Raw genomic sequence first — 22,939 nt, 5'->3', positions numbered from 1 at the left:
TTTTGCCCCGCCTGCCAGGACATTCGGAGAAAAAAATCAAGGCTCAATCCCAGCAACTTAGGATGGTATAATAAAAGAGTGGCTTATGGGAGGAGACAGGGTTTGGAGTCAAGGCTGGGTTTGAATCCCAGCTCTGTCCCTGTGTATCTGTGGGCAAGAATGTAAAACTCCCTGAACCTGAGCTTCTGTATCTGTAAAATGGAGATGGCACCTGCCTTGCAAAGTTGGTGAGGTGCCTGGGCCATGGGAGTGTTCAGCCATTATTTTTTCTCTCAAGACTCCTCTTTTTCATTATATACATAGAATATGAACTACTTCAAATGCACTTTGGAAAAAGGGTATATAACTTGAAGAACAAGGGTATTTGGTGATTTGATGAAAAGCAGTTGATTGAAAACATGCAGTTCTGTCCTTGTCAAGGGTTTTCATTTGTTAATATCTCAGTATTCAGATCTCAATTCAAATCTCCCCTGCTCACAGAGTCCTTCCCTAACCCCCCGTCTAGATATCTTCTCCTTGCCCGCCACTATGTCCCTCTACTCTGCTTTGTTTTATTTACAGCACTCATCACTATTTGAAATCACTTGTCTTCTAGTTTGTATCAGCTGGTTGGGACTGTGTCTGTCTCAATTTACCTCTGCACTCCCAGCCTCCCAGATAGCACCCAGACATAATAACTCAGTAACATCCGAATGAATGGAAGCTGAGTGGAACATTTTGGTTCGTTCCTTAGATGACTTAAAAAAGGAAAATGCATTTTCTCTGGCTCAGGTTTTGTTTTTAAATCATGCTTTTGGAAAGTATGCCAGATAATCTATGTAAAATATAATTGCAAATATTTTTAAAGTAGAACTTTTGATCTAAAATGATCATTATCTTAATCATTAATGATTGGCTCTACAGCTATGAAAAAAAGTTTTTGTTTTTCCTCTTTTAGGTCAAAGAGCCCCCTGAAATCAATTTAGTTTTGTACCCCCAAGGCCTAACTGGTGAAGAAGTATATGTAAAAGTGGATTTGAGGGTTAAATGCCCACCTACCTATCCAGATGTGTGAGTACATTTATAAATGACTTTGACATGGTTTCAGTTTTCTGTTTTGACAACATAGAAACAGATTGAAATTAGTAATATTTTCTCCTTCCTGCTCCCATTCCACATAAAATTTCATTTCCTATATTTCAACAAAACTACATCAGCAATAGATGTTTTCATGAAACCTGTCTCATTTTAAGCCTGTTTATAGCTATAAAATTGTCACTGTAGATACTAATATTTGCCCAGTGACTATTTTGCTTCATCTGATGTGTTAACTTTTGTTTATTTATTTCTTCATAAGTTAGGAAGAGGAAAAATTTGGAAGGAAACGATAGAGGCATGGTGACTATTGAAAGCACTTACATAGTTAGAGTATGGTTGGTATTAGAAACTCAGCAAGTCTGTGCCTGAGATGACCTTTTGCTGCCTAGAGTGAGGGAGAGTATTTGGAGCTGTCCTGCCTCTCAGTGGGGCACTGCTGGCAAGTGTCCATCGTGCAGGGCTGTGCCGTGCACTGCAGGATGCTTAGCATCCCTGGCCCCCACCTACCAATGCCACGGGTGTCCTCCAGACATTGAAACAACCAAATAGCCTACATATTTCCAAATTCCCCCTAAAGGCGATGTCACCTCTGGTTGAGAACTTTTAGTTAGAGATGGGATTTCACTGTGTTTGCCAGGATGGTCTTGATCTCCTGCCCTCGTGATCCACCCGCCTCGGCCTCCCAAAGTGCTGGGATTACAGGCGTGAGCCACTGCACCCAGCCAGCCATCAGCCCTTAAGTATGTATATTTGGTGTAATCTTTCCCCATACATCCCACATGCAAAGGCAGGTTGGCCTGGATGGCGTTAAGTAGTTTGAGTTTACTGGATGGGGAACCAGTGAAGGTTTCTGAGAAGGAAAGGGACAAATAAAAGGAAACTCTGCTTTACATAGTGCGTGGTAAATTTATGGAATTTATTATCCTAAGAAGTGATAGGGAGGATATGAAAAGACAGATAGGTCAAAATTGAGCTCCTTGAAGTCAGTAACCATTCTTAGCCCCCAAAACTACTGAGAGTATTATAGTAGGTATACTATACATACTATAAAAATATTAATGAAGCATTAATGAGAAAAGATAATTAAAAATTTATGAAAGGAAATTAAGACAGTGCCTCTCTAGGTTTTTTTTTTTTTTTCCTGACACCAAATACATTATGCCTTTTCTGGTACCATGTGGGTGTCCAATAGTTCACTTCAATTCTGACACTATCTGTAGTTAGCATAGACCCCACAGATTAAGGACTCAGTTCCACAAGATTGCCTCCATTTCTGATGCTAGTTGCAAGTCCCAATACTTCTGACCATTTATAGCCAGTATTTATAAATGGCTGTAAATTTGGGGGTTTCCACTGCCCCCTCCTAAGTTGCGATAATTGCTAGAATGTGTCACAGAACTCAGTTTCTGTGAGTTACATTTACCAGTTTGTCGTAAAGGATACGGCTGCGGAATAGCCACATGGAAGAATTATGAAGGGTAAGGTGTGTGGGAAGAGGCACAGAGCTTCCATACCCTCTCCAGGCATGGCACTCTCCCAGCACCTCCCTGTGTTCTTCAACCAAGAATCTCCCTGAACCCTGTCGTTTAGGGGTTTTTATGGAGGTTTCATTATATAGAGATGATTGATTAATTAAATCTTTGGCCACTGGTGATTAAACTTGATCTTCAGCCCTCTACTCCTCCCCAAAGATTTGGGATGGGATTGAAATTTCTCACCCTGTAATCAAGGCTTAGTTTTTCTGGTGACCAGTCCTAATCCTGAAGCTATCCAGGTACTGACCAGAGTTACCGCATGAGCACTAACTCCAGTATGGTTGGAAGGGATTTGTTATGAAAAACATAAGATGCTCCTCTCACCCCTGTTGCTCAGGAAATTCCAAGGGTAATAGGATCTCTGTGCCAGGAACAGGGATCAAAGACCGAATATATAATTTTTTATTATACCATAGCCTCAAGAATTCGAAGTGTTTATTCTTGAAAAATCAAAATAAAGAAAAAGGTATACGTGCTATAATGTTAAACATATATAAGTGCTAAAATATTAATTATAGCATTATTTGTGAAAGTAAAGCAATTGGAAGCAGTCTAAATGTCAAACACTAGAGCGAGGTTTCTTCACCTTGGCAATACTGACATGTAGGCAGTTGTTGTGGGGGCCGTCCTGGGCTTTGTGGGATATTTAGTAGCATCCCTGACCTCTGTCTGCTAGATGTTGGGAGTACGTTTCTCCTCAGGTTGTGACAACCAAAACAAGTCTCTAGATGTTGACAGATATCCCCTGGGGCCAAAATCACCCCTGGTTAAGAATCATGGCACTAGATAACTATTCAGGTAAATCTTAATGTGTCCACTTGATAAAAATGTTATGGGATGATTGTTTTTAACATTGAAATGCTGATAAAAAGTTAAAAAGCAAACATTATAATATCAGCTACATAAACTATGAATTATATTGCAAGGAAATAAAGAGAACATTAGAATTTTCTTTGAAGTTTAATTAGCATCATTGATGAATTTTTCACCATCGTGTTAACATTGCTATATAATGATTACTTATTTTTTAAATTATGACAAAAAGCTTAATTTGGGGTAATATTCTTATCCTTTTGAATATGATTCAGGAAAACATTGCTTTTCTGCAGAATAGTCCTTGATACCACTGTGAAAGGAGCTCCCGGGTTAGATTCTGGAATTCTGGAAATTTCAGCCCCATCCCATACCTTTGGGGAGGAATTCTGGAAATTCCAAATTCTGGAAATTTCAGCCCCATCCCAGTTCTTTGGGAGGGGAGGAATCTAACCCCGGATTCCATACATAGACTGAGGACTGTATGGTTGGTTTTTCTATTCTTTCCCTCATATAAACTACTTTCTGTCAGGTTTCTATCTATAGAAATAGATAATGATCATAGCACCCTGTCATACTGAAGCATTGAGAGAACGCATAGGTAAGTGCATACTCGAGACTTCACGGGGTGAAATGCCATGAATTACTCAAAAATACTTGGTAAAAAGTGATGGGTCATCATCCCTTCAGTTAAAATTAAATTACTCCTATTTAATCTCAGAGAGTTGTTATTGGATATTTATTGGTTGGGAATGAAATGAAATCCGAGGGCTGGTTGTGTAATTTCCTTGAGTTGAAAATGTTGACTTAGATGAGCTCTAGGCAGAGTTGCAGAGAGTGTGCATGACTAGATGTATTTATACACAGGAAGTGAGCATTTCCGCCTTGTTTCGATCAGAATGAGTGATTGGGATGCAGCAGTGTGTTGTGGGAATACTAGAGGGATCACCAGGGCTCCGTCTTACCTGGTTATTCTTGTTCTGCTTAACGCTAGAGCACACCCGAGTGCAGAGCACTTGGCCTTGCCAGTGAGCTGTCAGAGCTAGGTTAATTCACATCAGCTACAAGCTAGTGTAGAGAATTACCATACAGAGGAGCACATGGTTAAGTTACTAGGCTAGAGTCAGCCACAGAACTGGAATGATTTTTGTTTGTTTGTTTGTTTTTTAAGCGAAGAACTCAGAGTTAGGGATCCAGGGCAAATCATAGGAAATAAATAGTAATTGATGTTGGGAAATTTTAATCGGATTGTAAAGCTGAAATTAGATATAGGGGTCAAGTAAGTCTGACAGCTCAGACAGAAGGCTTTGGCCAGCCCATTTCTTCCCTGTAGGATGCAGGTGACTCCACTGTGTCAACTGGAGTTACAGGGATATGTTGAAGTCCCTTTGAGATTAAGGACCTCAGGCCCAGAGTGCTTTCAGTTTAGCAAATATTGATGCAAACAGGCTATACTTTCTGGAGTAACTCTTTTTTTTTTTTTTTTTTTTTTTTTTTTGCCTTTTCCAGAGTTCCTGAAATAGAGTTAAAAAATGCCAAAGGTCTATCAAATGAAAGTGTTAATTTGTTAAAATCTCGCCTAGAAGAACTGGCCAAGAAACACTGTGGGGAGGTAAGATTTGTTAAACTGGAATTAAAAGAAGACAGTAAACTTCCCCATTGCACCTCAGATCCAATTTTGAGTAGCATGTTTTGTGTTTTATTGGTTCTACAAAAGGGAACATTGTGATTTTTATTTATTTAATAGGCTTAATGAAATGTGTAGTTTATAGATGGTACTATTGATGCTGAAGAATGTTTCTGAAAACATTCAGAAACATGGGCCCCATCCCATGTCAGGGATGGTGGCTCACACTTGTAATTCCAGCGCTTTGGAAGGCTGAAGTGGGAGGATCACTTGAGCCCAGAAGTTTGAGGCCAACCTGAGCAAAATGACGAGCACTTGTCTCTAAAAAATTTACTGAGTGTGGTGGTGTATGCTGATAGTGCAAGCTACTCAGGAGGCTGAGGTGGGAGAATTGCGTGAGTCCAGGAGTTTGAGGTTACAGTGAGCTATGATCACACCCCTTCACTCCAGCCTGGGCCATAGAGCAAAGATCCTGTCTCTTAAAGATAAAAAAAGAAGAATTTTTCTGAAAACAGTTGATGTGAACCCAGCCATACTTTTTGTACACTTTGGATCTGGCATCATGACTTGATCTTGACTTGAACCTTTTTGTTGGAAAAATGTGGCAGACAAGCAATTTCTGACTGCCTCTCCCCTTTGCATATCAGAGGAATTTGTTGTTTTCTTTCTCAGTAATTAGCGACACACTCTACTCTTTCAATGTCTGTCATATACTTGAGCATTTACACTGAGTTAGTACTCATTCTTTTTTAATCTTCTGAACATTAGGATCTACATATGAGTTCTCTCTTGGGTGGCACAACTCTCTCTGGAAGGCAAGACTAAGTGTCTTCTGGAGGCAGAGTATGGCTGTGCTTTCCTTAGGCCAGACCAGTTCCCTCGAAGTATAACGCTTGTTTGCCTCACTTTTGTGTAAAATCACTCATTGTTTTTATCTGGCAGCTCATGCTTAACGATCCCTTTATGTGAAAGCTGAGAAGAGGTGCCCTTGGCTTCCATGTCTGTTTCAGACTTTTATTAGAGATAACCAAAGGTAACATTCACCTCACAGAAAGTAACTGGACAGATTTTTACTTGCTTTTCATAACACAATGAGTACAATCCATGGAATGCCTTTTAGCTGTAAAAATAGTGTCCATTGAAGTTGCTGCTTCCAAGAACTTCAGTGATTGATGAGATATAGAAAGTGAGTGTAGAACAGCCTGGATAAAAAACTAGGCCTTGGGAATGATTCCAAAGTTCTTTCTAGTATACGGGACTCCAGTGTCTAACTGAAAAATAATATGAGGTTATATGGAAAATTCAACTACAGAGAAACTTCTGGTTTCCTGGATTTTTTATTTGTGTTTAATTTTTTTTTTTTTTTTTTTTTTTTTTTTGAGAGACAAAGTCTCACCGTCTTGCCCAGGCTGGTCCCAAACTCCTGGCTCAAGCAATCCTCCTACTTCGGCCTCCCAAAGTGCTAGGATTACAGGCCCAAGCCACCACACCCAGCCTGATTTAAATTTTTATTTTGAGATAATTATATATTTATATATACCTCTTACCCAGTTTGCCCCAACAGTAACAGTGTGCTACACTGTAGTACAATGTCATAACCAGGATATTGACATTGATACAATCAAGATATAGAGTATTGTTCTCACCACAAGGATCTCTCATGTTGCCCTTCTGCAGCCACCCCCTAAACTCTACCCTCTCCGCATCTGCGTTGCTCCTTGGGTCCTAAGGCCCTAACCAGTTTTCCTTCTACTCTTTACCTTTCAGGGTCATCTTACCCTTGTTTTATTTGTAATGTCCGGGGTTTTTTAGTTGTATTTGGTAGAAGGAATAGGAAAAAGTAGGTATACTCCATCTTCCCAGAAGTGGAAGTCCTGATTTGTGATTTTTAATATTTACTATGTTCCCAGTAACTAGTAAGAGTCCCATGCCTTTCCTGTCTGTTCCACTACAGCTGCCTTTTGTGAAGGGAACATGTCCTGATTATTAAAAGAGGCAGAAACTGTTAAAGATGTAGTAGTTTTGTACACCGATGTTTATAGCAGCATTATTCACAAGAACGAAAAGGTGGAAACAACCTGGGTCCATTGACAGGGAAATGGATAAACAAAATGTGGTATGTACATATCAGGGAATATTATTCAACCTTAATAAGGAAGGAGGTTCTGACACATGCTACGAAATGAATGAACCTTGAGGACATTATGCTAAGTGAAAGAAGCTGGTAACAAAAAGGCAAGTACTATATGCTTCCACTTACATGAGGTACCTTGAGTGGTTGAGTTCACAGAGGCAGAAAGTAGAACAGTGGTTGCTAGGAGCTATGGGGAGGAGAGAATGGAAAGTTATTTAATGAGTACAGTTTGAGAAGAAGAAAAGGTTCTGGAAATGGATGATGGAGATGGTTGTACAACAATGTGAATGTACTTAATGCTACTGAACATATATTTAATGGTTAAAATAGTAAATATACTGTGTACATTTTGCCACAATTTAAAAAACACAGGCGTACCTCTAATTGTGCTTTACTTTATTACATTTCACAGATTATTGTGTTTTTTACAAATGGAAGATCTGTGGCAACCCTACATTGAGCAAGTCTATCAGTGTCATTTTTCCAAACAAATGTGCTCACTTCATGTCTCGGTGTCACATTTTGGTAGTTTTCACAATGTTTCAACTTTTTCATTATTATTATATTTGTTTCGATGATCTGTTATCCATGACCTCTGATGTTACTATTGTAATTGTTTTGGGGCACCATAGACTCTGCCCATGTAGACAGCAAAGTTATTTGATCAATGTTGTGTGTGTTCTAACTACTGACCAGCCGTTCCCCTCTCTCCCTCCCTCTCTTCTTGGGCCTCCCTATTCCCTGAGACACAGAAATATTGATATTAGCCCAATTAATAACCATACAATAGCCTTAAATGTTCAAATAAAAGGAAGAGTTGCATGTCTATCTTTAAATCAAAAGCTAGAAATGATGAGGTTTAGTGAGGAACGCTGTTGAAAACCAAGATAGGCCAAAAGGCCTCTTACACTAAACAGCCAAGTTGTGAATGCAAAGGAAAAGTTCTTGAAGGAGAATAAAATTGCTACTCAAGTGAACACATGAATGATAAGAAAGCAAAACAGCCTTATTGCTAATATGGAGAAAGTTTTAGTGGCCTGGAAAGAAGATCAAATTAGCCGCCACATTCCCTTATGCCAACACATAATCCGGATCAAGGCCCTAACTGTCTTCAATTCTGTGAATGCTGAGAAGAGATGAGGGAGCTGCAGAAGAAAAGTTAAAAGGTAGCAGAGCTTGGTTCCTGAGGTTTAAGGAAAGAAGCCATTTTCATAACATAAAAGTGCAAGGTGAAGCAGCATGTGGTCATGAAGAAGCTTCAGCAAGTTATCCAGAAGATCCAAGATAATTGATAAAGTTAGCTACAGATTTTCAGTGTAGATGAAACAGTCTTATATTGGAAGAAGATGCCATCTGGGATTTTCACAGCTAGAGAGAAGTCAATGTGTGGCTCCAAAGCCTTATTAAAGGACAGACTGACTTTCTTGTTAGGAGCTAATACAGCTGCTGACTTTTCAAAAGTTGAGGCCAGTGCTCACTTACCATTCCCAAAGTTCTAGGACCCTTAAGAATTTTGCTAAATCTCCTTTGTCTGTGCTCTATAAATGGAAAGGCAAAGCCTGTATGATGGCACATCTGTTAAAGCAGGGTTTACTGAGTATTTTAAGACCATTGTTGAGACCTACTGCTCATTGACAGTGCACCTAGTCACCCAAGAACTCTGATGGAGATGTACAAGGAGATTATTGTTGTTTTCATGCCTGCTAACACAACATCTATTCTGCAGTCTGTGGATGAAGGAGTCATTTTGACTTTCAAGTGTTATTATTTAAGAAATACATTTTACAGGCCGGGCGCGGTGGCTCAAACCTGTAATCCCAGCACTTTGGGAGGCCGAGATGGGCGGATCACGAGGTCAGGAGATCGAGACCATCCTGGCTAACACGGTGAAACCCGGTCTCTACTAAAAAAATACAAAAAACTAGCCGGGCGAAGTGGCGGGCGCCTGTAGTCCCAGCTACTCGGGAGGCTGAGGCAGGAGAATGGTGTAAACCCGGGAGGCGGAGCTTGCAGTGAGCTGAGATCCGGCCACTGCACTCCAGCCTGGGCGACAGAGCAAGACTCTGTCTCAAAAAAAAAAAAAAAAAAAAAGAAATACATTTTACAAACTTATAGCTGCCATAGATAGTGATTCCTTTGATCTGATGTATCTTAGCAAAGTAAATGGAAAAGCTTCTGGAAAGGATTCACCATTCCAGGTGCCATTAAATACATGATTTATGGAAAGGGGTCAAAATATCAACATGAACAGGAGTTTGGAATATGATTCTGACCCTCATGGATGACTTTGAGGGGTTCAGTCCTTCACTGGAAGAAGTAACTGTAGAAGTGGTGGAAATATCAAGAGGACTATTACTAGAATTAGAAGTGGAGCCTGAAGATGTGACTGATTTGTTGCAACCTCATGATAAAACTTTAACAGATGATTAGTTGCCTCTTATAGATGAGCAGAGAAAGTGGTTTCTTGAGCGGTTCCTGAAGATGCTGTGAACATTGTTGAAATGACAATCGAGCATTTAGAATATTTCATAAACTTAGTTTTGAAGCGGCAGCAAGGTTGGGGAGGATTGACCCCAACTTTGAAAGAAGTTCAACTGTGACTCAAAGGCTGTCAAACAGCATTGAATGCTACAGAGAAATCTTCCATGAAAGGAAGAGTCAATCGATGCAGCAATCTTCGTTGTTGTCTTCTTTTAAGAAATTGCCCCAACCACCCCAGCCTTCACCAGCCACCACCCTGATCAGTCAGCAGCCGTCATCAAGACAAAACCCTCTGTCTGCAAAAAGATTATAATGTCCTGAAGGTTCAGATGATCATTTGTATTTCTTAGCAATAAAGTATTTTAAAATTGAGGTATATACATTGATTTCTACAGACATAATGCTATTTCACACTTAATAGACTACCATATAGTGTAAACATAACTTTTTTTTTTTTTTTTGAGACGGAGTCTCACTCTGTCGCCCAGGCTGGAGTGCAGTGACTGGATCTCAGCTCACTGCAAACTCCGCCTCCCGGGTTTACGGCATTCTGCTGCCTCAGCCTCCCAAGTAGCAGGGACTGCAGGCGCCCGCCACCTTGCCTGGCTAGTGCAAGTAGAGACTTTTTTTAGTAGAGACGGGGTTTCACCATGTTAGCCAGGATGGTCTCGATCTCCTGACCTTGTGATCCGCCCGTCTCGTCCTCCCAAAGTGCTGGGATTACAGGCTTGAGCCACCGCGACCAGCCAACATAACTTTTATATGCACTGGGAAACCAAAAAATTTGTGTGACTTGCTTTATTGTGACATTTGCTTTATTGAAGTGGTCTGAGACTGAACCTGCAATGTCTCCGAGGGCCGCCTGTGCTAGCGTTCATCTGAGTCATCATCATATAATGAGATTTGAACGGACATTAAACATGGGAAGGCACCGCACAAATCACTCTTCTTGTTTATCTAAAATTCATTTCCATTAAGTCTGAAGTACTGGAAAGTCTAAAATAGACATAATTCTAAAGAAATTTTTTTTTATTTTCAAGTAAAATAGAGTATAATTAGGTACTAAAGCATGGCATAGGGATTCATTGCGGTATGGCATTCACTGAAACTTGCCTTTTAAAAGTAGGAGTCATTTAATTATTTGAATGGAAGTAAGTACTCAAAAACAGCTTGTTCTTAAGCACTTCCAGTTGCTTATAATTTTTAATCTATATACAGCTCTTTGTCCTGTAAAAGTAAACTTAAGTATACTCTATTTTTTCAAATTTTTAAAGCCAAGTTTATTTTTTTATTAATTTATTCAACAAATATTTATTGTTTGTGTACCATGTGTCAAGTGCTATTCCAGCACTGGGAAAACCACAGTGAGCAAACCGCCGTGGGCTGCAGTGGGAAGGGAACAGACAGAAGGCAGTCCAATAACTGCACAACCAACCAGGCAGTTATAAGTGCCATGAAGAAAATCAGGGTGAGGGGTCTAGAGAGTGTGACGGTGGAGTGGCTGTTCTTTACAAGGCGTTCAGGAGAGGCCTTCAAGACTTAAGCAGAGGTCTGAAGGAGGCCAGTGAGCCCTGTAGCACCAGGCAAGTAGGAGGCAAAAGCCAGTTTGGAAAGCAGTTCTTTTCATCCAGTCTTAGAAGGTTTATCAGATCGATTTGTACAAAAAACTCTAGTAAAGTAAATAGAACAGCAAAAGAAAAACCCTCCACAGCTTGGCTTCTGCCTCCTTTTTGGTTTAGAAGTGGTTTCTCTTTGACATGATAGAAATTGCCTACTTTCCCCAGCTTTCCTTAGAAGAGCTTTTCTTAGAATAATCTGCCTCTTAGACTGTAGACTAGTGTTTCTGACTCTAAAGTGAAATATATCCAGCAAATGCCACAGCTTCTGGTGTAAGAAAAAATGCATTAACATCACCCAACAAGAGCTGTGCTTTCTTTGTATTTGCTCCCCAAGAGAAAGGCAGGATACCAAATGAACTAACTTTATATTTTTGTGTACAATGACTTCTATTATTATTTACCACCCTGTTAAGTCCCTTTAGAAATGGCTTCAAGCATATAATGAATATAAGAATTTTTAAATTGCTTCATTGTAACTGAGAAAAGAAATAGCAATATTATGTTCCTCATCTGCAGAAGGATTGGCACTCTTTACCTCTTTGGGGTTGGGTAATCACTCAGGAAGGGTCTCAGAAACCTTTGTTCTATTGATTTATCAACCCAAGTATGACTTGCGTCTCCTGGGGGTAAGGGAAAGGGGCTTCCTATGTTCACATAAAGAATGTGTGAAAGGGAGACCATTTTCTTCCTCATTCTAGATGTGAATGCTTCTGTAAGTGGAAATAAAGTACTTTCTAAGTATTTATCAGCCTCTTATATAAAATGCTTTCTAAGTATTTATCAGCTTCTTATTGAAACATTACTAACAAGGAGATAATGAGGCCTTTAAATATTTGCCTCTGTACTCCCAACAGAATATTTTCAGTATGTTGCATAGACAAAGCTCTGATGTTAGCAATGAGTATTCTCTGCCCAACTCTCATTATGTAGACAGGTTTTCTAGTTGGGAAGACAGCTTTTACTTTCATGCAGTCTTAAATGTTTTATCAGATTTATTTCTAAAGAAAAATATTTTATTGGATTTATTATAGAGAAAATGCCAATAAGTTGAATAGGTCTACAAAAGAAAAGTGAAGCTTTTTATTTACCTAAGTAATGATCTGTCTTGATAATAACACAATGCAATGGGCCCCTTAAAAGCTTTTTCCTGCTGTGATTGTCTCATGTACCAAATTCAGAATATGTCATATCGAAATGAATAATGGCCTTCTAAATGGGCCTCTGACTGCCGATTTGCTTTCCTGTTCTGTAGCCTCTCCTGTTTGGGCCTTCCCATTATTTAATCATTTGTGGTTGATTTTTACGCGTTTAGGTGATGATCTTTGAACTGGCTTACCACGTGCAGTCATTTCTCAGTGAGCATAACAAGCCCCCTCCCAAGTCTTTTCACGAAGAAATGCTGGAAAGGCGGGCTCAGGAGGAGCAGCAGAGGCTGTTGGAGGCCAAACGGAAAGAAGAGCAGGAGGTGAGATGCCCTTGTCCATGTCTGTGTGCATGGCCAGCCTGGAGGATTGCAAACTACTGTAGGTTTCATCTGTCTCTGCCTACAAACTTATCTTTAAGTTTGGCCCAACCTTTGATTCAAGAAAGGTAGATACATGTGAGAGTATGAAAAACTGAGCCAGGCATGGTGGCTCACATCTGTAATCCCAGCACTTTGAGAGGCCAAGGCGGGCGGATCACGAGGTCAGGAGATCGAGACCATCTTGGCTAACATGGTGAAACCCTGTCTCCACTAAAAATACAAAAAAGATTAGCCAGGCGTGGTGATGGGTGCCTGTAGTCCCAGCTACTTGGGAGGCTGAGGCAGGAGAATGGTGTGAACCTGGGAAGTGGAGCTTGCAGTGAGCCAAGATCACGCCACTGCACTCCAGCCTGGGCCACAGAGCGAGACTCCATCGCAAAAAAAAAAATATGAGTGATTCCCTCCTGACACTTATCAATACTGCCCCTTAGAGCCCTCAGTCCAGGTCTTAAAGAAATAAAAGAGAAGAGAAAAGAAGCTGTTTAACCAAACCACCTGTAGTCTTTTGGAGCTTGTGAGGGTGTACAGGAATTCACTGTGTTTTAGAGGCTATGTTCTTCTTCCCTGTGCGAGACAAGTATCTCATGCCCAAATGAGTAGCAAAAGCCAGATAATAAATTTTTTATTCAAACATTTAGATATATGTATTTTCTTTGATTTAAAGGATTTTTAAAATAAGATAGTTTACATCCTTATGCAAATAGATTAAAGAAAAAATGCAAATGGTTACCATTTGTATTTAAATCAAAGATAATATATACATCTAAATGGTTACCATTTGTATTTTATAAACTCCTGTTTATATCCTATGCTGACAGTCTAAAGCTTTGTTTAAATACAGGTTTGTTTAAATACAAATAGTTACCATTTGTATTTAAATCAAAGATAATATATACATCAAATGGTTACCATTGGTATTTTTCTTTAATTTGTTTGCATAAGGATATAAACTCCTGTCTTACTTTTAAAATCTTTTAAATCAAAGATAATATATGCATCTAAATTTCCTTTTTGATTTTAATTTATTTTTCTAAATGTTTACATTTTTATTTGTTTTTTCTATTTAGCGCTTTAATCAACTTATCTAGAGCTTATTTTGATTCAGGTTATAAAAAAAGCCTAAGTATATTTTTCTTAGGCATTTTCCTAACACATTTATTAAGTAATAATTCTTTAAGTGATTCATAATACTTCCTTTATATGTTTAAAAATAGTTTAATGTATTTTAATATTAATAGCAAACTTGTAATAACTGCACAGAAGACACATAACATTAAAAACATGTACTTTCATGTAGGACAACTCAGTTAGAAAAGTATAGTAAGACCAGTTGTGGTGTCTCACGCCTGTAATCCCAGGACTTTGGGAGGCTGAGGCAGGCGAATCACTGGAGGCCAGGAGTTTGAGACCAGCGTGGCCAACGTGGCAAAACCCTATCTCTACTAAAAATAAAAAAATTAGCCGGGAGTGGTGGCTTACACCTGTAATCCCAGCTACTCAGGAGGCTGCGGCATGCGAATTGCTTGAACCCGGGAGGCGGAGGTTGCAGTGAGCCAAGATCATTCCATTGCACTCCAGCCTGGGCAATAGCTAGACTCTGTCTTCAAAAAAAAAAAAAGAAAGGAAAACATAGTGAATAGGTGTAATCTACTGTGTGATAACAATGCTACAAACCGTTTAGTTGCCGTCAATAAAAAATGTACTTGTTTTGATCCTTCTGTAGTTGATAAGCTTGATGATTGGGTGTTCACACACATGTGAGATATGCCACCCCGAACCTTGTTAGGACATCAGCACATTACCTATCTGACATGAAAGCAAAAGAAAGAAAGAAAAGAATTTACTTGTTTTTAAAAAAATCCAAATACTAGCGTTATCCAGAAATATGTAACAGGTTTATCTGTAATTATTATAAAGTTGCACCACCGAAACTTGTTCACTGAAACATTTTGATTTGCATTAATGCTTTACATCCTCCCATTTGTATTAAAAATTCACACATGAATGAAAATAGAAAAATGGCCAATACGTGATTTCTGTCCCCTCTTTCTCCACTCACAACCATTTATGTAGGTACCTTTTGACCCCATGGGAAAAAAAATATGTAACAACATTTAGAACTATCAGGAATAATAAGAGAGATATATATATATATATATAGTTTTTTTTTTTTTTTTTTTTTTGAGAATGAGATTTCCCATCATAGTGGATTCTTTTTTTTTTGAGACAGACTTTCACTCTTGTAGTCCCAGGCTGGAGTGCAGTGGTGTGACCTCAGCTCACTGCAACCTCCACCTCCTGGGTTCCATTGATTCTCCTGTCTCAGCCTCCCAAGTAACTGGGATTACAGGCTTGAGCCACCATGCCCGATCCATTTTGGATTCTTAACCTCGCCCTCCACATGTGTGTCATGCTAGCTGGATATCTTTCAGCACAATTGTTACGTGTTTGGCATGGATAGATAGCACACAGATTGGTGTTTTCAAAAAGGCCAACCAGATAGGCCTCACTTGCCTCCTGCAAAGCACCAATAGCTGCACTCGAAGCACAGATCTGTTTTAAAATCCCGAGCAATTTCTCTCACCAGATGCTGGAAGAGGAGTTTGTGAATCATTTCGGTGGACTTGTGGTAACGTCTAATTTCACGGAATGCCACAGTACCAGGCCTGAAACGACAGGTTTCTTCACTCCTCCAGTAGAAGATGCAGTCTTGCAAGCGGCTTTTTGTAGCCAGAGGCTTCAACCCGAGAGGCAGAGGTTACAATGAGCCAGGTGCTCTACCACCTGTGGATTTGTGAGCTGTCTCCTTTGTATTATACAAGCCATAGTATAGAGACCTCCTTACTTACCCACTTCTCCTTCTGCTGGAGCTATAGCTGGTGCAACGGCAGCTGCAAACACAATTCTCAAGTGCATCTGAACTGCTTACCTATACTAGGTTCTGTTTGTCAATGATCTGTTCAACTCATCTGTTTTTTCTTGATTCTCCACCACACTCTTTGAATTATTATATCTTTATAATGTTTTAATATCTGACAAGTCAAGCCTACCCCTCCCCATCCCTTCGTCTTCCATTGTTTTTGTTTCTCAACCATTCTCACCCATTTATTCTTACAGAAGATCTACAGAATTGCTTTCCCAGAGTCAAAACAAAACAAACCTCCTGGGATTTCTATTGAGTTTTTAAAAACTTACATATTTATTTAGGAAGAATTGGTATCTTCACAGTATTTAGACTTCCCATCCAGGATTGTTTCTTTTTCCAACCAGTACTATTTGTTTTTGTTTTCTGTTTTTTGGATTTTTTTTTTTTTCAGACAGTGTCTTGCTCTGTCGCCCAGGCTGAAGTGCAGTGGCGCGATCTTGGCTCACTGCAGCTCAAGGGATCCTCCCACCTAAGCCGCCTGCGTAGCTGGGACTGCAGGTGTACTCCGCTGCACCTACCTAATTTTAAAATTTTTTTGTAGAGACAAGATCTCCCTACGTTGCCAGGCTGGTCTTGAACTCCTGGTCTCAACCAATCCTCCGGCCTCGACCTCTCAAAGTGTTAGGATTACAGGCATGGGCCACCGTGCCCAGCACCATTTGTATATCTATTTTTATCTTTTGGTGAGGCGTTCTAATTTTCTAGATACTACTGTTTCTTAAAGTTACTTTTAGCAGTTTTGTTCTTAGGTTCTTATGCCTCTCTTTTCATTTTGTTTCTGCTTCATTTTGTTTATCCTGTGCTTACATTAACAGTGTCTTTTTTAGGTGCCATTGATTTTGTTACTTATTTTCTATTTAAGTGTGTAGCCTAGTTATTGTTGGGAGTTTGTAGTTTTTTTTATTATTTTTATTTTATTTTATTTTTATTTCTTGAGACAGAGTCTTGCTCTGTTGCCCAGACTGGAGTGCAGTGATATGATACTGGCTCACTACAACCTCCACCTCTCAGGTTCAAGTGATTCTCCTGTGTTAGCCTCCCGAGTAGCTGGGATTATAGGCACCCACCACCATGCCTGGCTAATTTTTGTACTTTTAGTAGAGATGGGGTTTTGCTATGTTGGCCAGGCTGGTCTCAAACTCCTGACCTTGTGATCCATCCACCTTGGCCTCCCAAAGTGATGGGATTACAGGTGTGAGCCACTGCGCCCTGCTGGGAGTTTGTAGTTTTTATTATTGTCCTTGTTGTTAGGAAGGCTAATTTTTATTAGAAGATAGTGATTATTTAGCTAACGATTTTGTTTTGACATACTGCTTATAGCTACCTATAAGTTTGAGGTATGTTTTTACATGTTGTATTATTGCTATTATGGTTTTTGGTGAATCTCTTAATAGTTTTGAGATTTATAATCTGGAATTTTAGAGGAATAATACAAAATAGAGATCAAAACACCACTTTTAACATTGAGAAAGCTGATTGGAAAATGCAGGTGATTAAAGAATGGCAGGTAGGGTGTTCGCAGCCGCCGCCGCGCCGCCGTCGCTCTCCAACGCCAGCGCCGCCTTTCTCTCGCCGAGCTCCAGCCGAAGGAGAAGGGGGGTAAGTGAGGAGGTCTCTGTACCATGGCTCGTACAAAGCAGACTGCCCGCAAATCGACCAGTGGTAAAGCACCCAGGAAGCAACTGGCTACAAAAGCCGCTCGCAAGAGTGCGCCCTCTACTGGAGGGGTGAAGAAACCTCATCGCTACAGGCCTGGTACTGTGGCGCTTCGTGAAATTAGACGTTATCAGAAGTCCACTGAACTTCTGATTCGCAAACTTCCCTTCCAGCGTCTGGTGCGAGAAATTGCTCAGGACTTTAAAACAGATCTGCGCTTCCAGAGCGCAGCTATCGGTGCTTTGCAGGAGGCAAGTGAGGCCTATCTGGTTGGCCTTTTTGAAGACACCAACCTGTGTGCTATCCATGCCAAACGTGTAACAATTATGCCAAAAGACATCCAGCTAGCACGCCGCATACGTGGAGAACGTGCTTAAGAATCCACTATGATGGGAAACATTTCATTCTCAAAAAAAAAAAAAAAAAAAAATTCTCTTCTTCCTGTTATTGGTAGTTCTGAACGTTAGATATTTTTTTTCCATGGGGTCAAAAGGTACCTAAGTATATGATTGCGAGTGGAAAAATAGGGGACAGAAATCAGGTATTGGCAGTTTTTCCATTTTCATTTGTGTGTGAATTTTTAATGTAAATGCAGAGGCGTAAAGCATTAATGCAAGTTAAAATGTTTCAGTGAACAAGTTTCAGCGGTTCAACTTTATAATAATTATAAATAAACCTGTTAAATTTTTCTGGACAATGCCAGCATTTGGATTTTTTTAAAACAAGTAAATTTCTTATTGACGGCAACTAAATGGTGTTTGTAGCATTTTTATCATACAGTAGATTCCATCCATTCACTATACTTTTCTAACTGAGTTGTCCTACATGCAAGTACATGTTTTTAATGTTGTCTGTCTTCTGTGCTGTTCCTGTAAGTTTGCTATTAAAATACATTAAACTAAAAAAAAAAAAAAAAAAAAAAAAGAAAGAATGGCAGGTAGGTGTGGTACTTGGGCCATGGCCACCCCAGGTCCAGGCATTGAGGCTTGCTCAGCCCACCTTCACCAAGCTGACCGGGATCCCCATGGCAGAGAGCAGGTACAAGTGCTTGTTCTCTGCAGATAGACAGATATCAAACAGGAGGGGCTAAGACAAATGTGAGAAGAAGTGAGAAGCCAACAGTGTTGCTGTAGTGGAAGTCTCCTGCACATGGAAACATGAAGAATGGGGAGTAAATGCCCCTCCCCACACATTCTCAAACCTGTTTAAATGGGAATGCCTATTGCGTAAGAACTCTGATAAAACTGATAGAACTGCAGTTTGTACTAAGATGCTGTATTTTCAGATCTCTTAGGAAAAGAGGGTTTGAATTATTGAAAGTTAAAAGATTTTTCTGTCATTCCATAATTTATATGTTGTATAGGTTTCAGAGATTGCCTTTTGATGATGGTTTGATTTATTTCAGCAACGTGAAATCCTACATGAGATTCAGAGAAGGAAAGAAGAGATAAAAGAAGAGAAAAAAAGGAAAGAAATGGCTAAGCAGGTACCCTATCAACTCCATCATAATAAAATAATTTACATTTTGCAAAACAAAGTGTTTTTATTTCCACTGATGACATCTGTGTTACTATCAGTAATACAAAATAAAATGAAGCACTAAAAATAAATAAATATTCACCGTGTATTTCAGACTCCCCAAATAGGTGGCAAAATTTAGAGTTTTATGTTGTCGGTAGATGATTTAGACTTACATAATTACTATAATTTATCAAATGAGGGAGGGAAAGAGATTGCGGCTTTAATAATTAACTTGGACTAAAATTGTTTCTTTCTGAGACAGAGTCTCGTTCTGTTACCCAGGCTGGAGTGCAATGGCATGATCTCAGCTCACTGTAACCTCCACCTCCCAGGTTCAAGCAATTCTTGTGCCTCAGCCTTCCAAGTATTTGGGGTTATAGGCGTGTACCACTATGCCTGGCAAATTTTTGTATTTTTTAGCAGAGATGGGGTTTCGTCATGTTGCCCAGGCTGGTCCTTAACTCCTGGCCTCAAGTGATCCACCCACCACCACGGCCTCCCAAAGTGTTGGGATTACAGGTGTGAGCCACCGCACCCGATCAAGAATTCTTAATACCTGGAAAATAAAATGATTTGTTGATACTGAAGAGGGCATAGAAACCATATGGAGCTGCCTGAAATTTCATTCAGTGATGAAAAAGAGTTATTCAACAGAGCAGATTTAAAAGACAGTGGTGAAAAAAGATAGAGTACTTTTTCCTTTATTTTTCCTGAGTCTAGCTCAAGCAAAAAACCAGTCAGACATGTTTGGAGAAATTCAGATAAAATTTTACTCATTCTCTTTTACATAATTATAGCATTAAACTTAAGGGACACAATGTGGTAGCAGGAAGAGGCACTGAAGCACAAGCAAGCTTCTCCTGGTTTAAAGCTTCAGCTTTTCTACTGCCTCGTTCTGTGACCTTGGCAAGGTGACATTCTCTGTGACTCACTTTACTTGTCCCTTAAAATAGGACTGATAATGCCTTTCTTTCTGTCTTGTATAATTACTTCCACAGACAAGTGTACTGCCCTATGTGAAACTAAACCTGCGTAGAAACGTAAGATGAGATCCCCGTTTCCACCAGTGCTCCTGTCTTACGCTTGACCTGCCTTCCTGTCAGCCACTCTCTCCCCTCTCTTTGATTCCCCCTTCTTCTGTTCATCTCCTGTTACTCTTCTCCCTAACTTTTTACACTGTTGCAAGATTCTAAGTATTTTCATTTATAAAATTTACATTTTCTTGAAACCATAACCTGGACTTCAGTTTTTGAGCCAGTACATTTTTAGGCATTAACGTTTTTTTAATTTTATTTTTTAATGACAAATAATAGTTGTATATATTCATGGGGTATATAGTGACGTTTTGATACATATAATGTATAGTGATCAGATCAGGGTAATTAACACATCCATCATTGCAAACATTTATCATTTCTTTGTGTTGGAAACATTCAATGTCCTCCTTCTAGCTATTTTAAACTATTAAAAGTTGAGTTCACTTTTATTTCACTTGTAAACATTCAGCTTAAAATTTGCATTCTATACTGAATTAATAATTATGTACCATGATTGTCTTCCATTTATGACTTACATCTAAAGTAGGTTTTACTTTTCTTGTTCTAGGAACGTTTGGAAATTGCTAGTTTGTCAAACCAAGATCATACCTCTAAGAAGGACCCAGGAGGACCCAGAACGGCTGCCATTCTACATGGAGGCTCTCCTGACTTTGTAGGAAATGGTAAACATCGGGCAAATTCCTCAGGAAGGTCTAGGTAAGTCCCTGGGATTTCTGATCTGGGAGAATGAAAGATGTAGAAGGATTTCACTACATTAAAGATGTAGTGAAATTTGATGGAAATTTAAGGCAATAGTCTTAATAACTTTTTTTAAACCTTATATATCTTAATATATTAGCAATCTATTGAGTATAGTTTTAGCAATATGAAACGAAATTGCATTTCACACTCTCCAAGCATCTACCATGAATCTAGTTTTGTTGCTCATTCCCTTTTTAGTTTTGAGACGGTGTCTCGCTCTGTCACCCGGGCTGGAGGGCAATGGCATGGTCTCAGCTCACCGCAACCTCTGCCTTCTGGGTTCAAGCGATTCTCCTGCCTCAGCCTCCCAGGTAGCTGGGACTACAGACACATGCCACCACATCCGGCTAATTTTTGTATTTTTAGTAGAGTCAGGGTTTCACTATGTTGGCCAGGCTGGTCTTGAACTCCTGACCTCGTGATCCACCTGCCTCGGCCTCCCAAAGTGCTGGGATTACAGGCATGAGCCACCGCACCCAGCCTCATTCCCCTTTATAACAGCCTATAACCATCACAAACTTGCCTTAGTACGATTTGATTTAACATTTAATAACTTAAATTCAGTAAGTGGTTTTAAAAATTTTCTTCCATTTGAATCATCATCATCCAGTGTTTCAGTCTACAACGCATTAGGTCCCACCACAGATGTAAGGAGTGCCTGAAAATGAGCACAGGTGGGACATCTGTTATGTGAGAGCAGCAACCCCAGTTGGCTACCAGGGGTCCCCTCCCTAGTACTGAGGTGGGCTCCTGGGCTGTTCCCTGTCACCACTGGTCACTTAAAAGATACTACTTGTTCTATATCTTTTTCACCGAAGAATTGTGACTTTGCTCTCTATTTGCTGTGGCCCCTGTAGACCAGAAAGGAATTTTAGTGCAGAAACCATTTATGAGTGGGGTGGGTTACTAAATAGTGTGGGGACTTCAGCCTTCATTGTATGTTTAAATTATCTCTTGTGAGACTCTGAGCAGAACTTAAAATCATCACTTTGCTTCTATGAAAAGAAACATTTTAGTCACCAAACAAGATTTATATAAACTTCTGTACGGTTTGTTTATTAGAAGGAACCATTTTAGTTCTTTCCCTAATTATCTACTATTAAAAAGTTCAGAAATCATTTTGACACTAATGTTTACCTACTATTAGGGTTAACTAAAGTTTTTAAAAATACTGTTTCTGGTAACCATTCCTTTTTAAGATTATAACTCCTTCCCAATTTAAATTATTTTTGAATCTGGGCATCCAATAAGCAACAGAGTTTGAGGTTGTCAGAGAATTTCACTAGGAAATATCTAACAAATGTTTATTGTATTAGAACCCTTGAATTAAATCAATGATATAAATAAGTCTTTTCAGATACATGGAAAACGATTGTTTTAAGTTTAAACATTTCTATTTTTGTGGCTAACTATAAACGGTGAATCCAAGGTTAGGCTTGTTTTTGAGATCAAAGATAGCCTGCTGGGCATGGTGGCTCATGTGTGTGATTCCAGCACTTTGGGAGGCCAGGGCTGGAGGATCACTTGAGCCCAGGAGTTCAAGACCAGCCTGGGCAACAAAGCTTCTTCCCATCTCAGAGCCTCTGCTGACCCCTCTGCCTGGGCTACTCTCCCTCTGGCATTTTGCTTGGTGAGCTCCTTCTCATTCAGTTCTCCCTCAAATGCGACCTTCTCAGGGATGCCTTCCTGAGCCCCCCTCTACCCTATTTCCCTGCTTTGTCCCTTACTCTCCAATTCTCTGTTTTATTTTTTACGTAACACTTAGCACTTGCTGAAATTGTTGTTCACTTGTTTGTTTTGGAATGTGAGGTCTGTGAGTGCAAAGCCCTTGTCTGTGTTTTCCTCAAAGCCTGAAACACTGCCTGGAAAACACGTGGTAGGTGCCTGGTAAACATCTGATGCAGGGAGGGAGTAAGGGAGGGAAGATGACACAGGGAAAGTGGGACACTGTGTTTCTGGTGTTTGTAGAGTCTGCAGCCTCTTTAACCAGGGCAATTTTGCTTCTCTTGGTCTGTGGGGTATGTGAAAAACCAGTGAGGTTTTATTTAACAAAAGATTTTCACTGGCCGGGCGCGGTGGCTCAAGCCTGTAATCCCAGCACTGTGGGAGGCCGAGACAGGCGGATCACAAGGTCAGGAGATCGAGACCATCCTGGCTAATAACGGTGAAACCCCGTCTCTACTAAAGAATACAAAAAAAAACTAGCCGGGCGACGAGGCGGGCGCC

The 22,939-nt window shown here is 39.8% G+C and overlaps 2 protein-coding genes and 1 non-coding gene across 5 annotated transcripts in view; all 3 read left to right on the top strand.

Annotated features, from left to right (window-relative positions):
- The window catches only part of EIF2AK4 (eukaryotic translation initiation factor 2 alpha kinase 4), a 108,001-nt gene that overhangs the window by 4,467 nt on the left and 80,595 nt on the right, over window positions 1-22,939 (top strand). For all 3 annotated transcript variants that reach the window (XR_004057248.1, XM_030930184.1, XM_030930185.1), the window contains exons 2-6: window positions 938-1,050; window positions 4,935-5,037; window positions 12,599-12,751; window positions 18,799-18,879; window positions 20,520-20,668. Coding sequence is in view for 2 of the 3 variants with exons in the window: in XM_030930184.1 (XP_030786044.1) it covers window positions 938-1,050; window positions 4,935-5,037; window positions 12,599-12,751; window positions 18,799-18,879; window positions 20,520-20,668 (599 nt within the window). In the remaining variant the exon portion in view is untranslated. The remainder of the gene's footprint in view (window positions 1-937; window positions 1,051-4,934; window positions 5,038-12,598; window positions 12,752-18,798; window positions 18,880-20,519; window positions 20,669-22,939) is intronic.
- LOC115898058 lies at window positions 14,523-14,623 on the top strand. The gene has a single exon (XR_004057815.1). It is a non-coding gene; the product is annotated as a small nucleolar RNA U13 (small nucleolar RNA).
- Window positions 17,253-18,140, top strand: LOC104659675 (histone H3.3-like). The gene has a single exon (XM_010359784.2). The coding sequence runs from the start codon at window positions 17,360-17,362 to the stop codon at window positions 17,768-17,770; it is 411 nt and encodes a 136-aa protein (XP_010358086.1). The 5' UTR covers window positions 17,253-17,359; the 3' UTR covers window positions 17,771-18,140.

The sequence above is a fragment of the Rhinopithecus roxellana genome, chromosome 5 (genome assembly GCF_007565055.1).
Source record: "Rhinopithecus roxellana isolate Shanxi Qingling chromosome 5, ASM756505v1, whole genome shotgun sequence".
Taxonomy (NCBI): Eukaryota; Metazoa; Chordata; class Mammalia; order Primates; family Cercopithecidae; genus Rhinopithecus; species Rhinopithecus roxellana.
This window is presented reverse-complemented; position numbering and strand designations above follow the sequence as displayed.

Bases quoted from the DNA above. Each gene is read 5' to 3' on its own strand.
- LOC104659675 (XM_010359784.2), top strand. From the start codon at position 17,360: ATGGCTCGTACAAAGCAGACTGCCCGCAAATCGACCAGTGGTAAAGCA.